Source organism: Misgurnus anguillicaudatus, chromosome 20 (assembly GCF_027580225.2).
Source record: "Misgurnus anguillicaudatus chromosome 20, ASM2758022v2, whole genome shotgun sequence".
Classification (NCBI taxonomy): domain Eukaryota; kingdom Metazoa; phylum Chordata; class Actinopteri; order Cypriniformes; family Cobitidae; genus Misgurnus; species Misgurnus anguillicaudatus.
Window position 1 is genome coordinate 3,414,594 of NC_073356.2, and position 15,618 is coordinate 3,430,211.

The 15,618-nt window shown below is 40.2% G+C and overlaps 1 protein-coding gene across 1 annotated transcript; it reads right to left on the reverse strand.

The window, feature by feature from the left end:
* Positions 1-1,907: 1,907 nt before the first annotated feature.
* Positions 1,908-6,788, reverse strand: LOC141351369 (zinc finger CCHC domain-containing protein 12-like). Its single transcript, XM_073858006.1, has 2 exons — positions 6,384-6,788; positions 1,908-5,859 (listed from the first exon to the last, which is right to left on the reverse strand). Exon 2 carries the CDS (start codon positions 5,231-5,233, stop codon positions 3,536-3,538), a length of 1,698 nt encoding a protein of 565 aa, XP_073714107.1. The 5' UTR covers positions 5,234-5,859; positions 6,384-6,788; the 3' UTR covers positions 1,908-3,535.
* Positions 6,789-15,618: the final 8,830 nt, after the last annotated feature.

Consider the following 15,618-nt stretch of genomic DNA (forward strand, 5'->3'; position numbering starts at 1 on the left):
TGACGTCATTCTTGGTGCAATTGTATGCATGAGTTAATGGTTTCACATAATCACGCCAGTGAGCTTTTTCTTTGTCCTGCAAGGTACCTAACATACTCAAGAGGGTGCGATTAAATCGCTCCACAGGGTTCCCCCTGGGATGATATGGACTTGTTCTCACCTTCCGTGTGTTTGTAAGAGTACACAGCTCCCTTATGACATGGGATTCAAAATCTCTACCCTGGTCGCTATGAAGTCGTTCAGGGAAACCATAGTGAGTGAGAAATTGGTCCCACAGACACTTGGCAACTGTGACTGCTTTTTGATCTTTCGTGGGGATGGCCACCGCATATTTTGTGAAGTGGTCAGTAATTACAAGGATATCTTTAGTGTTCCGACTGTCAGGCTCCAGTGATAGGAAATCCATGCACACCAGTTCCATGGGCCTGGTAGTGCATATGTTGACAAGAGGAGCACCTTTACTGGGCTGAGACTTCCTTCGGATACACCTTCCACAGGTTTTAACCTTGCGTTCTACTTCCAACGACATTTTGGGCCAATAAAACCTGGATCTTACTAGGTCAAGAGTTCTTTCGATCCCTAAATGGCCCATATCATCATGGAGTTCCTGGAGTACTTGAGGTCGGATTGCATATGGCAATACTAACTGGAAAACAGTCTGGCCGTCACACAGCCGTGTGCGGTACAATAGTTCATCCTTCAGCTGAAGACGATCCCACTCCCTCAGCATCAACTGGAGGTCAGAATTGTCAACCTTCAAGTCGGTAGGCACTCTTTTATCAGATTCCATGAGATCTATGACTTGCTTTATGACAGGATCTTTTCTCTGCAGTCTCTTGAGGTTTGTCTGATCATACTTGTGCAGGGGTAAAACACCACACTCAATGTCCTGCTCTTCAAAGCAAGAGGGAATGGCGGACGCCTGCATTGCTAAGGATTCTACATAGCCAAGGTAGGGAATCTGCTCAGAGTTTTGAGTGACAAGATGCTTTTGACATGCCGCTTCAACAGTTTCCCTTGCAATGTCTTTCAGTGGACTAGCAGACTCCAAGAGATGTGAAGTAAAACGTTGGATCTTGTTACTTTCATCTTTCGATATGCAATCATCTTCCAACACATCATGAGGTCTCCTTGATAACCCATCAGCGTCCATATTGTGCTTACCCGCCCTGTACTTGATGTTAAAAGTGAAAGTGGACAAGGCAGCGAGCCAACGATAACTGGCCGCATCTAACTTAGCTGTGGTAAGCAGGTAGGTTAGCGGGTTATTATCAGTGACTACCGTGAATTGACTTCCATAAAGGTAGTCATGGAATTTTTCTACAATAGCCCATTTAAGGGCTAAAAATTCTAGTTTATGGGCTGGGTACCTTGATTCACTCCGGTTTAATCCTCTGCTTGCATAAGCAATCACACGAGGTTGGCCATTTTGTTCTTGGTACAAGGTTGCACCCAACCCATAAGTGCTAGCATCCGTATGTAGAGTGTAAGGAAGCTTAGAGTCTGCGAACCCAAGAACAGGAGCGGATGTTAACTTGTCAATAACGGTCTCAAAAGCTTTTTGGCACTCCTGGGTCCACCGCTCAGCAAAGGGCTCTTTGGTATTCAGATATCGACCATCAGCAGCTGCCTTGGACCCTTTGCGATGAGGGGGGTAACCAGCTGTGAGGTTTGTCAATGGTTTGACTATTTTTGAATAGTCTTTGATGAAACGTCGGTAATATCCTGAAAAACCGAGGAATGACCTCAGTTCCTTCAGATTCTGGGGTCTCGGCCAGGTTTTGAGTGCTCGAATCTTCTCAGGATCCGTTTTCACCCCTTCTCTTGACACAATGTGTCCTAGATATCGGACATCAGTCTGGAAAAATTTGCATTTGTCAAGGGACAATTTGAGTCCATAGTCTCAGACGTTCTAACACATGGACAAGCCTATTCTCATGCTCCTCCAAATTGTCAGAGTACACAATTAAATCGTCCAAGAAAACGAGAACTTCTTTCAAATGTATATCGCCCATGCATCTTTCCATTAGGCGCTGGAAAGTGCTTGGAGCATTCGTGACCCCCTGTGGCATCCGATTGAACTCCCAGAAGCCTAATGGGCAAACGAATGCCGTCTTAGGCTTATCTTCCTCCTCCATTTCAACTTGGTAATATCCGGATTTCAAGTCCATTACGGAAAACCACTGCGATCCTGCAAGTGCAGAGAATGACTCCTCCAGATTTGGAAGTGCATATGCGTCCCGTATTGTTTGCATATTTAACCTCCTATAATCAACACAGAGGCGTACATCTCCATTCTTTTTCCGCACAACAACTATTGGTGACGCAAATGAAGACTCCGACTCCCGTATGATACCAGCGCCAAGGAGAGTTTGCAGATGTTGTTTCACAGCCTCTAAATCTCTTGGGTGGATTGGACGTGCTCTTTGTTTGAAAGGCGTCTCATCTCTTAACTTGATGTGATGCTTTATTTTTGTGGCATGGCCGAAATCGAGATCATGATGGGAGAAAACATCATTGAAAGAGTTCAGTTTCTGAGTTATGCGTCCTTTCCATTCAGGGGATAGTGGTGAGATTCCAAAGTCAAACTGCAATTTAGGATTTAGAGTTTTCTCTTGCTGACTAGAACATCCAGCTAAAGTCAGTTCCTCTTTTCTCATGCTAGGAGTCTGAACAAGCTGGTGTGGAATGCAAAGTTCAGCCAAAACACAATTACTCGGAAGAAGAACATCATGATCAGTTTCATTTCTCAAGCAAACTGGCACTTTAAAGGGACTATGCTTTGGTAAGGTAATGAGACAGTGGTCTACAAACACCCCACCAGGAAGAATGGATTCTGATGGTTGTTCCAGTAAGGCCCATGTCTCATTCCCCACTGAAGCAGACTGAACAAGGTACCCTTCAAGTAAAATCTTTTCCCCTGCTGGGAGAATTTCATTTGTTCTTCCTTTGAGTTTTACTAAGCCTAGCCTTCCACTTGAAGCCTGTTTTTGTCTCTTACTCAGTACTTTCCAAATTTGCTCATAACCATAACGAGAGGAACTAGTCCACTCAGTTGACTGATTACTACATTGCTCATATATGACATCCAAAGTATTAGTGCCAATCAACAGGGGAACGTCATTGTTTGAACTAACATCTGGCACAACCAAAGCAAGGGTATGTCTCTCAGGTTCAGACTGGGCGAAGTCTTTAGGGAACTTTATACAGACCTCAATGTAGCCTGAATAAGGTACTAGCTGACCATTGGCACCCTCAACAGCAAGCAATTTGTCAATAGGTTGTATAGGCTGATCAGAAAGGTGGTTATTATAAAATGACTGAGCAATGGTTGTGACCTGAGAGCCTGTATCTTATAGACAATTGCACTCAGTCCCACCTATTTGGACGACTGCAGTACATTTTCCTCCAATTAGCTGTTTTGGCAGCTTTTCAAGTTTTGAGACAATGTGTGTCTTTAAGGCACATAACTGGCTTTTAGAAGTGGGACATGAACTTTTCATGGCCTCTGCATGTCCCTCAACAGGGGCCTCAGCTAGTTTAAATCTTGTTTGTCCAGTGAAACATTTTGCGCATCCCAAGCACGCTGCTTGTCTCTAAGCACTTTCTTTTTTTCTTGCACCAAGACTGGGTTTGGTGCATTATTGCAGGTGGCAGCAATATGACTATCCTCACCACACTTAAAACAATACCATGGCTTAGGCCTTGAAGCAGGAGCAGGAGAGGTTGGCATGGGTCTTACATCTGACTTTTGATCAACTGGCTTGGTTTTGTCACGCTTAGGGGCTTTCGCCTGGACCTCTTTCCGTTCATGAATGGACAGAAGCTTAGCAACTTGAGTTTGCAGTTTAGCTATTTGTTTTTGCAGGGGCTGTACTGCGGCAGAAGGAATATGGTCGTTATCACCCGGTAAGTCAGAGGTTACGAAGCACATGTTACAGGCAGCTTGTACATTTGGTTGCATCTTTGCTTTCGTCACACCAAGGTGCTGTCTCATGCGACTACTCTTAGCTGCCTGCCGATCCTCTTCTGTGCGGAGCATAAGTAGTAGCTCTGGAAAGGTTGGAGGCTTTTGTTTGCGCTGTTCAAGCTGAAGGTTGGAAATCAGGGAGTTATTCCAGCACCCCCTGCAGAACTGTCTCAACAGCTGCCTATCTGACTCACTGGGGGCGAGGCCATTGCTCCTTACAACAGAATTCAGTGCTGTTTTAAGGCGATGGAGGTAGTCCGAGGGTTTTTCACCTGCATTCTGATTAAGATTTAGAAAAGCGGCAAAAAGCTCGTCTCCATCTCCAATTGCAGCAAAAGCAGAATCAAGGAGATCCAGGTAGGCTTTAGGTGAAGACAAGGGACCTAAAGGTTTGATTATGTTAGACGCAGGAGGTGAAAGACTCTCAATGATCTTCCGAACAACTTGTGCATCACTAATCATAGGATCATTTAAGTAGAGACTGACTGTTGCGCGCCAGGTATCATAATCAACCTCGAAATTTTGGTGAGGGACTCTGCCAGAAAAGGGTTTCAACTTTAAGGGTGAATGAAGTTGCGAGGCTAGTTCACCACTTCTAACAACATGCTCTACCACCACACGTTGAACCTCTGGCGTAGTAAGCTGGCTGGTTGAGAGCACTACAGGTGTACTATTAGCTCTTGCAGTGTGAGTACTTATAGGAACCTCAAGTACAAACCCTGTATCATCTGAAGGTCTACGTGACTGCCTCTGAAACCCATCATTAGACACTGCCACTGGTTCATGAGGTAACGAATGCGCATCTGTATCCAAGCATGGATCAGCATCAAGCATATGCTGATCTGCAACAGAATCACTGATCCTACTGAGTTCATCCTGGAGGATATCTGCAAATTGCTTCCCACTCAACTGTGCTAATTGTTTAAGCTGAGAAAGGTAGGCTCTTGTTGTAGTGTTACCATGAATCTCACTGATTATGCTTGCGAGACTCTGAACATGACAAACTATTTCAGGGTCTTCCCGAAGAGTTCTGCTATAAGGTAAGGGAAGCGCCTCTAAGGCTGTTATTGCACTACTCTGCTCAAATTCAACTACTGTCTGCCCATAGAACAGGGATTGAGCGTCAGTTATTTTTACCTTTCTTGATATGCGCCCATATTTACTCAAAAACTCAAAAATGTCATCATCAACAGAAGTGTTTGACAACCCACTCACTAGAACACAATTGGGCACTTCTAAATTTTCCTTGGATACTACATCCATTTTCCTCTAGTACAATGAACTGTATCAATGTATATACAGAGAATGAAATCAAATCAATAAAAATAACAGAAAAATAGATTCATGCACCATCAATTACCTCCTGGCTGGCTCGCCACGTTTTACTGTGTAACCCTTGTATAGGTAAATACACACTAGGTTCGGTTTGGTGATAATGCTTAAATCAAGATTTATAATCAACTGTTTTCATTTAACAAAAAAAAATGAATTAAAGACAACAAGTAAAATGCATTTGCAAACGTAACTTGTATTAACTCAACAATGAATAAAAATAAACAATTACAATAAACGTGTGTGTGTGTGTCTTATCAGTGTAAGTGTATAGTTTGATCAATGATCAACCATTGGTCAGTTCGATTCACGTTGCTGAGCTCAGATTTAGTCGGTTCCAGTTCAATGGAAAAGAATTTGAATCAGTGTCAATTAAAGTTCCAGAAAAGAGAAAAGATTATCCATAGGTTGCGGATTGTGTTTTATACTGTCCTACCACAGCACTGGTGATCAGGAGTTGCCTGAACATAAAGATCTGCTGAAAGTTTCAACAATCAAGCTGGTTGGCTCGCCATCCTCCATCCGGAAGAGAAATCAATTCAATCAAAAAACCTGGCCTGCACAAAAACAGGCACAAACATCACTATTACATTCATCACAATCTGTTGTGAACATTTGTACTAATGCATATCAAAACTGTATTTCACAATGTCAACATTTTGGAAGTTAACCATTTCAGAATAACATATACATGGATACATACATACATGTTTCCCACATATTATGCATTTGACAATATTAATATGGTTCAAAATTGTACTTTTTTAACATAACTGAACTACTTCAGCTCATAAAAACACAATGTGGTATGATTTTGGTCTATATTGAAGATTAATACAACATATGAATCTTTAAACACAACAATTTGTATCTTACAATCTTATGTACTTACGTATGAAACAACAAATTGTTCTTTCATAAATCACATCATACCATCATATACACAGATTACATCTTATGTTGATGAAATCACCCATCATAACAATCATTTGATTAATAGTTTTATACAACTAAATCACGCTGTGACTAGCAGCGCATGCTAACCGCACATGACATCACATGTGATTATATGATCACTCACCGAGATTCAATGAACGTGCTTTCCGTCTCGGGATAAAAATAAAAATAAACAAAAACTCCAGCAGTTCCTTGAACTTATACAAAGAAACTCTTAAACCAATTTTAACAAATAAAACAGTTTGAAGCCATATTTACATGAGTTTAGCTTTCCGCTGTTCACATCTTAGTTTGCATCTCCCTCCGTTCTCACACACATCCACTCGCTCTGCAAGGGGCGGAGCTATAACATTTTTTAACCAATCACAATGATCCCTTCATAACTCACTCAGCTATCGCTAAGCAGATCTGCAGAGTTCAGTTTTACACATAAATATGATTGGTGGATTTTCTTGTATGTTACAGACTAACAGAGATATAAACAAACACTTTAACTCCTTATTGTCAGGACCATTTTCTAATGGGGTTACATATTTGTTAGTTTTCTTATTATTATTAGGGGTCAAGCCCCGAAGGGGCAAAGACCCCATATTGTATTTGTTAGTTTTCTTATTATTATTATTATTAGGGGTCAAGCCCAGAATGGGCGAAGACCCCTATTGTATCTGTTAGTTTTCTTCTTTTTAGGGGTCAAGCCCAGAATGGGCGAAGACCCCTATTGTATCTGTTAGTTTTCTTCTTTTTCTTTTTCTTATATATTATTCTTCTTCCTGTTCCATTGCGGTCTATGGCAGCCCATAGAACCGTACGTAGGAAAGTTATGAAATTTGGCACACTGATAAAGGACAGTCCAAATATTATCTACAGCAAATTTGGAGTCTCTATGTCTAACCCCGCTAGCGCCACCAACAGTCCAAAGTTGCACTTACGTTTTTGCTTATAACTTCTGATCCGTATGTCCTAGAAACAAAATTCTTGTTTCCTCTGATTCCTTGGCTCAAGCCGATTGGATTAGACCCTATGACGTCATTTTCCGTCATGAAAATTTTTTCGCCATTTTGAATTATTCGTAAAACCTACTTTTGCGAACTCGTCCTAGAGTTTTTACCCGATTGCCACAAAAATCGGTATGCAGCATCTAGAGACACTCAAGGCAAAAAGTTATTAAAAGAATTTCGATAAACCAATCCGTTGTCGTATAGCGCTTCAAAGAATTTGAAGTAGAGCGCAAAAAAACAGATTTTAGGTTGTATCTTCGCCAAACTTAGGCATATTGACACGAAACTTGGTACTTGAGATGCCAGTCAGGAACTAAGGGTGCATGCACAGTTTCGTCGCAGCGCCACCTAGTGGTCAGGCTTATGTTTTACATGCCTATAACTTTGGCTCCGATCGACGTATTTTGACGGGACTTGTTTCTGTGGAGTTCTGAATAGTTGCCGAGTCCAACGATACCAAACATGACAGAATTCGCCTTACGGTTAGCTCTGTGCGGCAAAATAGCGCTTAAAAAACACGCACGAATATATCCGCGAGCGTAATTCTGATCGACTCGAAAACAACATAGGAAGAAACTAACCTTACCTTCTGAACAAAAATTTCTATTTTCATTATATTAAAATTTCCATCAGATATGGCCTAAACTTGCAAAAAACGTAAAATTACCTTTAAATTTTGTATTTTTTACAGATAAATGGTTATAACTTCGCAACGAAAAGAGTTTTTTTCACCAGATTTGATACGCTGATGTATGAGCACAGTCTGAGACTACACAAAAAAAATTGTACGCTTGCACCACTAGTTGGCCTTATAATTTAACAAAACTTTTGATTTAAAGCCAGCCCTATGGTCATACAACTGTTTCTTCACTAAACTAAAGTGTATAGTCATGAAACTAGCTACATGTAAAACAGTTATGACTGGAGGTTGCATGCACAATTTTGTCATAGCGCCACCTAGTGGTTTTAAGTTTGAATATGGTATTTTTTGCCTAAAATTACTGCAACAGTACATCTAAAACCATGATTCATCATGAATTATTCCTTTAATAGTTTGGAGTATAATCATTGGTGGATGTAAATTCACACCCTAGCAACCAATGAGAATACCTTATCAAGTTTTTACAAGAGCTATATCTCTGCATCAGAACGTCGTAGAGACATAGGGGTGGGCTGTTTTGACTCATTAACTCAACTTTGACATTTTGTGAGCTGAGTATTGCCACTGCAAGCACCACTTACTTTTTCTTCAGTTTTCTCATTATTATGATTAACCTAGTCGAGAAGAGAAGGAGAGATTTCATTAAATGAGAACACAGCTTTTTTGCAGATAACTGTTATATTATTTTGTCTGAAATCAAGAGATTTTCCTAAATTCTTTAAACTGCTCATTCAAACTGAACTTTACTTTCTTCTGTGCACTTTTTGGCTTGACCCCGGTAATTGCTGCTTGCAGCTATATTTAGGGGTCAAGCCCCGAAGGGGCGAAGACCCCTATTGTATTTGTTAGTTTTCTTTTTATTAGTTATTCTTCTTCTTCCGCCATTGCGGTCTATGGCAGCCCATAGAACCGTACGTAGGAAAGTTATGAAAATTGGCACACTGACGGAGGACAGTCCAAATAGTATCCACAGCAATTTTGGAGTCTCTATCTCAAACCCGCTAGCGCCACCAACAGTCCAAAGTTGCACTTACGTTTTTGCTTATAACTTCTGATCCGTAAGTCCAAGAAACGAAATTCTTGTTTCATCTGATTCCTTGGCTCAAGCCGATTCGATTAGACCATATGACGTCATTATCCATCATGAAAATTTTTCCGCCATTTTGAATTATTCGTAAAACCTACTTTTGCGAACTCGTCCTAGAGTTTTACCCGATTGCCACGAAAATTGGTATGTAGCATCTAGAGACCCTCACGGCAAAAAGTTATTAAAAGAATTTTGATAAACCAATCCGTTGTCGTATAGCGCGTCAACAAATTTTACGTAGAGCGCAAAAAAACAGATTTTAGGCTGTATCTTTGCCAAACTTAGACCTATTGACACAAAACTTTGTACGTGAGATGCCAGTCAAGATCTGAGGGTGTATGCACAGTTTCGTTGCAGCGACACCTAGTGGCCAGACGAATGTTTTATTCGCCTATAACTTTGGCTGTGATCAAAGTTTTTTCACGGGACTTGTTTCCTTGGAGTTTTGAATAGTTGCCGAGTCCAACGATAACAAACATGCCAGAATTCGCTTTACGGTTAACCCATTGTGGCAAAATAGCGCATAAAAAACACGCGCGAATATCTCCGCGAACGTTTTTCCGATCGACTCGAAAACACCATAGGAAGAAACTAACCTTACCTTCTGAACAAAAAGTTCTATTGGCGTTATATTAAAATTTTCATCAGAAATGGCCGAAAAATGCAAAAAATGTAAAATTACCTTTAAATTTTGTGTTTTTTACACATAAATGGTTATAACTTCACAACGAAAAGAGATTTTTTCACCAGATTTGATACGCTGATGTATGAGCAGAGTCTGAGGCCACACAACAAAATTGGTATGCCTGCACCACTAGGTGGCCCTATAATTTAGCAAAATCTTTCATATCAAGCAAGCCCCATGGTGAAACAACTATTATATTGCTAAACTAAAGTGTATAGTCATGAAACTAGCTAGATGTAACGCAGTCATGACCTAAGGTTGCATGCACAGTTTTGTCATAGCGCCACCTAGTGGTTTTGAGATAGAAAATTGCTATTTTTGCCTAAAACTACTGCAACAACACATCTAAAACCATGAGTCTTCATGGATTATTCCTTGATTATTCCTCCATGGCTTGGAGTATAATCATTGGTGGTTGCCAATTCAATCCCTAGCAACCAATGAGAATACCTTATCAACCGTTTTTGCAAGAGCTTTTTCTCTGCATCAGAACATCATAGAAACACGGGGATGGTGTCTTTTGACTAATTAAACTTGTTGTAACATGATGTTTTCCCACTGCAAACACCACTCACATGTCCTTTAGTGCTCTAATGTTCCATGATTGTCAATAACAGAAGGACGATTGCAATAGACAAGAACTTAGATTATTTTTGTTGATAACTTATTTGTTTATTCATCTAAAATTATTAGGTTTACCTATTTTCTTCAATCTGCTTATCCAATCTCAATTTTACATCCTTTTGTGCCCTTTTCGGCTTGACCCCGGCATTGCTGCTTGCAGCTATATTTAGGGGTCAAGCCCCGAAGGGGCGAAGACCCCTATTGTATTTGTTAGTGTTCTTATTATTAGGGGTCAAGCCCAGAATGGGCGAAGACCCCTATTGTATCCGTTAGTTTTCTTCTTTTTCTTTTTCTTACATATTATTCTTCTTCCTGTTCCATTGCGGTCTATGGCAGCCCATAGAACCGTACGTAGGAAAGTTATGAAATTTGGCACACTGATAAAGGACAGTGCAATGTGTCCCCATAGCAAATTTGGAGTCTCTATGTCTAACCCGCTAGCGCCACCAACAGTCCAAAGTTGCACTTACGTTTTTGCTTATAACTTCTGACCCGTACGTCCTAGAAATTAAATTCTTGTTTCCTCTGATTCCTTGGCTCAAGCCGATTCGATTGGACCCTATGACGTCATTTTCCGTCATGAAAATTTTTTCGCCATTTTGAATTATTCGTAAAACCTACTTTTGCGAACTCGTCCTAGAGTTTTTAACCGATTGCCACAAAAATCGGTATGCAGCATCTAGAGACACTCATGGCAAAAAGTTATTAAAATAATTTTGATAAACCAATCCGTTGTCGTATAGCGCTTCAAAGAATTTGAAGTAGAGCGCAAAAAAACAGATTTTAGGTTGTATCTTCGCCAAACTTAGGCATATTGACACGAAACTTGGTACTTGAGATGCCAGTCAGGAACTACGGGTGCATGCACAGTTTCGTTGCAGCGCCACCTAGTGGTCAGGCTTATGTTTTACACGCCTATAACTTTGGCTCCGATTGACGTATTTTCACGGGACTTGTTTCTTTGGAGTTCTGAATAGTTGCCGAGTCCAACGATACCAAACATGCCAGAATTCGCCTTACGGTTAACCCTGTGCGGCAAAATAGCGCTTAAAAAACACGCGCGAATATCTCCGCGAGCGTAATTCTGATCGACTCGAAAACAACATAGGAAGAAACTAACCTTACCTTCTGAACAAAAAGTTCTATTGGCATTGTATTAAAATTTCCATCAGAAATGGCCGAAAATTGCAAAAAAACGAAAAATTACCTTTAAATTTTGTATTTTTTACACATAAATGGTTATAACTTCGCAACGAAAAGAGATTTTTTCACCAGATTTGATACGCTGATGCATGAGCACATTCCGAGGCCACACAAAAAAAATGTATGCTTGCACCACTAGATGGCCTTATAATTGAACAAAACCTTTGATATCAAGCCAGCCTTATGGTCATACAACTGTTTCTTCACTAAACTAAAGTGTATAGTCATAAAACTAGCTAGATGTAACACAATCATGACCTGATGTTGCATGCACAATTTTGTCATTGCGCCACCTACTGGTTTTGAGATAGAATATGGTATTTTTGCCTAAAACTACTGCAACAACACATCTAAAACCATGAGTCATCATGGATTATTCCTTTCATGGCTTTGACTATAATCACTGGTGGTTACCAATTCACTCCCTAGCAACCATTGAGAATACCTTATCAACCGTTTTTGCAAAAGCTATATCTCTGCATCAGAACACCGTAGAGACATGGGGATTGTCTCTTTTGACTATTTAAACTTGTTGTAACATGATGTGACCCATGTTTTGCCACTGCAAACACCACTCACATGTCCTTCAGTGCTCTAATGTTCCATGATTGTCAATAACAGAAGGACGATTGCAGTAGACAAGAACTTAGATTATTTTTTTTGATAACTTTTTTGTTTTTTCATCTAAAATTATTAGGTTTACCTAGGTTCTTCAATCTGCTTATCCGATCTAAATTTTATATCCTTTTGTGCCCTTTTCGGCTTGACCCCGGTGATTGCTGCTTGCAGCTATATTTATTAGGGGTCAAGCCCCGAAGGGGCGAAGACCCCTATTGTATTTGTTAGTTTTCTTTTTAGGGGTCAAGCCCTGAAGGGGCGAAGACCCCTATTGTATTTGTTAGTTTTCTTATTATAATAATTATTATTAGGGGTCAAGCCCAGAATGGGCGAAGACCCCTATTGTATCCGTTAGTTTTCTTTTTATAATAATAATTATTATTATTCCTCCGCCATTGCGGTCTATGGCAGCCCATAGAACCGTACGTAGGAAAGTTATGAAATTTGGCACACTGATAGAGGACAGTCCAATGTGTCCCCATAGCAAATTTGGAGTCTCTATGTCTAACCCGCTAGCGCCACCAACAGTCCAAAGTTGCACTTACGTTTTTGCTTATAACTTCTGACCCGTACGTCCTAGAAATTAAATTCTTGTTTCCTCTGATTCCTTGGCTCAAGACGATTCGACTGGACCCTATGACGTCATTTTCCGTCATGAAAATTTTTCCGCCATTTTGAATTATTCGTAAAACCTACTTTTGCGAACTTGTCCTAGAGCTTTTGCCCGATTTCCAAGAAAATCGGTATGTAGCATCTACAGACCCTCACGGCAAAAAGTTATGGAATTCATGTCAATTCGTCAATCCGTTTCCGTAAACCGCGTCAACAAATTTTACATAGAGCGCAAAAAAACGGATTTGAGGCTGTATCTTCGACAAACTTAAGCCTATTGACACTATACTTGGTACTTGTGATGCCAATCAGGAACTACGGGTGCCTGCAGAGTTTCGTCACAGCACCACCTAGTGGTCAGACTTATGCTTTACACGCCTATAACTTTGGCTCCGATTGACGTATTTTCACGGGACTTGTTTCTTTGGAGTTCTGAATAGTTGCCGAGTCCAACGATACCAAACATGCCAGAATTCGCCTTACGGTTAACCCTGCGCAGCAAAATAGCGCTTAAAAAACACGCGTGAATATCTCCGCGAGCGTTTTTCCGATCGATTCGAAAACACCATAGGAAGAAACTAACCTTACCTTCTGAACAAAAAGTTCTATTGGCGTTATATTAAAATTTCTATCAGAAAATGCAGAAAATTGCAAAAAACGAAAAATGACCTTTAAATTTTGTATTTTTTACACATAAATGGTTATAACTTCGCAACGAAAAGAGATTTTTTCACCAGATTTGATACGCTGATGTATGAGCACAGTCTGAGGCCACACAAAAAAAATGGTATGCCTGCACCACTAGGTGGCCCTATAATTGAACAAAACCTTTGATAACAAGCCAGCCCTATGGTCATACAACTGTTTCTTCACTAAACTAAAGTGTATAGACATAAAACTAGCTAGATGTAACACAATCATGACCTGATGTTGCATGCACAATTTTGTCATTGCGCCACCTACTTGTTTTGAGATAGAAAATGGTATTTTTGCCTAAAACTACTGCAACAACACATCTAAAACCATGAGTCTTCATGGATTATTCCTTGATTATTCCTCCATGGCTTGGAGTATAATCATTGGTGGTTGCCAATTCAATCCCTAGCAACCAATGACAATACCTTATCAACCGTTTTTGCAAGAGCTTTATCTGCATCAGAACATAGTAGAGACATGGAGATTAAACTTGTTGTAACATGATGTGATCCATGTTTTGACACTGCAAACATCACTCACGTGTCCGTCAGTTCTATAATGATCCATGATTGTCAATAACAGAAAGACGATTGCAGTAGACAAGAACTTAGATTATTTTTGTTGATAACTTTTTTGTTTTTTCATCTAAAATTATTAGGTTTCCCTAGGTTCTTCAATCTGCTTATCCAATCTCAATTTTGCATCCTTTTGTGCCCTTTTCGGCTTGACCCCGGCATTGCTGCTTGCAGCTATATTTATTAGTTATTCTTCTTCTTCCGCCATTGCGGTCTATGGCAGCCCATAGAACCGTACGTAGGAAAGTTATGAAATTTGGCACACCAACAGAGGACAGTCCAAATATTATCCACAGCAAATTTGGAGTTTCTATCTCTAACCCGCTAGCGCCACCAACAGTCCAAAGTTGCACTTACGTTTTTGCTTGTAACTTCTGATCCGTAAGTCCTAGAAATGAAATTCTTGTTTCCTCTGATTCCTTGGCTCAAGACAATTCGATTGGACCCTATGTCGTCATTTTCCATCATGAAAATTTTTCCGCCATTTTAAATTATTCGTAAAACCTACTTTTTCGAACTCGTCCTAGAGCTTTTGTCCGATTGCCAAGAAAATTAGTATGTATCATCTTGAGACACTCATGGCAAAAAGTTATCAAAAGAATTTTGATACAACAATCCGTTGTTGTATACCGCCTTAACGAATTTAACGTAGAGCACAGAAAAACAGATTTTAGGCTGTATCTTCGTGAAACTTAGCCCTATTGACACGACACTTGATACTTGTGATGTCAGTCAGGAGCTGAGGGTGCATGCACAGTTTCGTCGCAGCGCCACCTAGTGGCCAGACCAATGCTTTACATGCCTATAACTTTGGCCCCGATTGACATATTTTCACGGGACTTGTTTCTTTGGAGTTCTGGGTAGTTGCCGATCCCAACGATACCAAACATGCAAGAATCCGCCTTACGGTTAACCCTGCGCAGCAAAATAGCGCTTAAAAAACATGCGTGAATATCTCCCCGAACGTTTTTCCGATCGACTCGAAAACACCATAGGAAGAAACTAACCTTACCTTCTGAACAAAAAGTTCTATTGGCGTTATATTAAAATTTTCATCAGAAATTGCCGAAAATTGCAAAAAACGAAAAAGTAACTTCAAATTTTGTGTTTTTTACACATAAATGGTTGTAACTTCGTAACGAAAAGAGATTTTTTCACCAGATTTGATACGCTGATGTATGAGCACATTCTGAGGCCACACAAAAAAAATTGTATGCTTTCACCACTAGATGGCCTTATAATTGAACAAAACCTTTGATAACAAGCCAGCCCTATGGTCATACAACTGTTTCTTAACTAAACTAAAGTGTATAGACATAATAGTAGCTAGATGTAACACAATCATGACCTGATGTTGCATGCGCAATTTTGTCATTTTGCCACCTACTGGTTTTGAGATAGAATATGGTATTTTTGCCTAAAACTACTGCAACAACACATCTAAAACCAGGAGTCATCATGGATTATTCCTTTCATGGCTTTGACTATAATCACTGGTGATTGCCAATTGACTCCCTAGCAACCATTGAGAACACCTTATCAACCGTTTTTGCAAAAGCTATATCTCTGCTTCAGAACATCGTAGAGACATGGGGGTGGT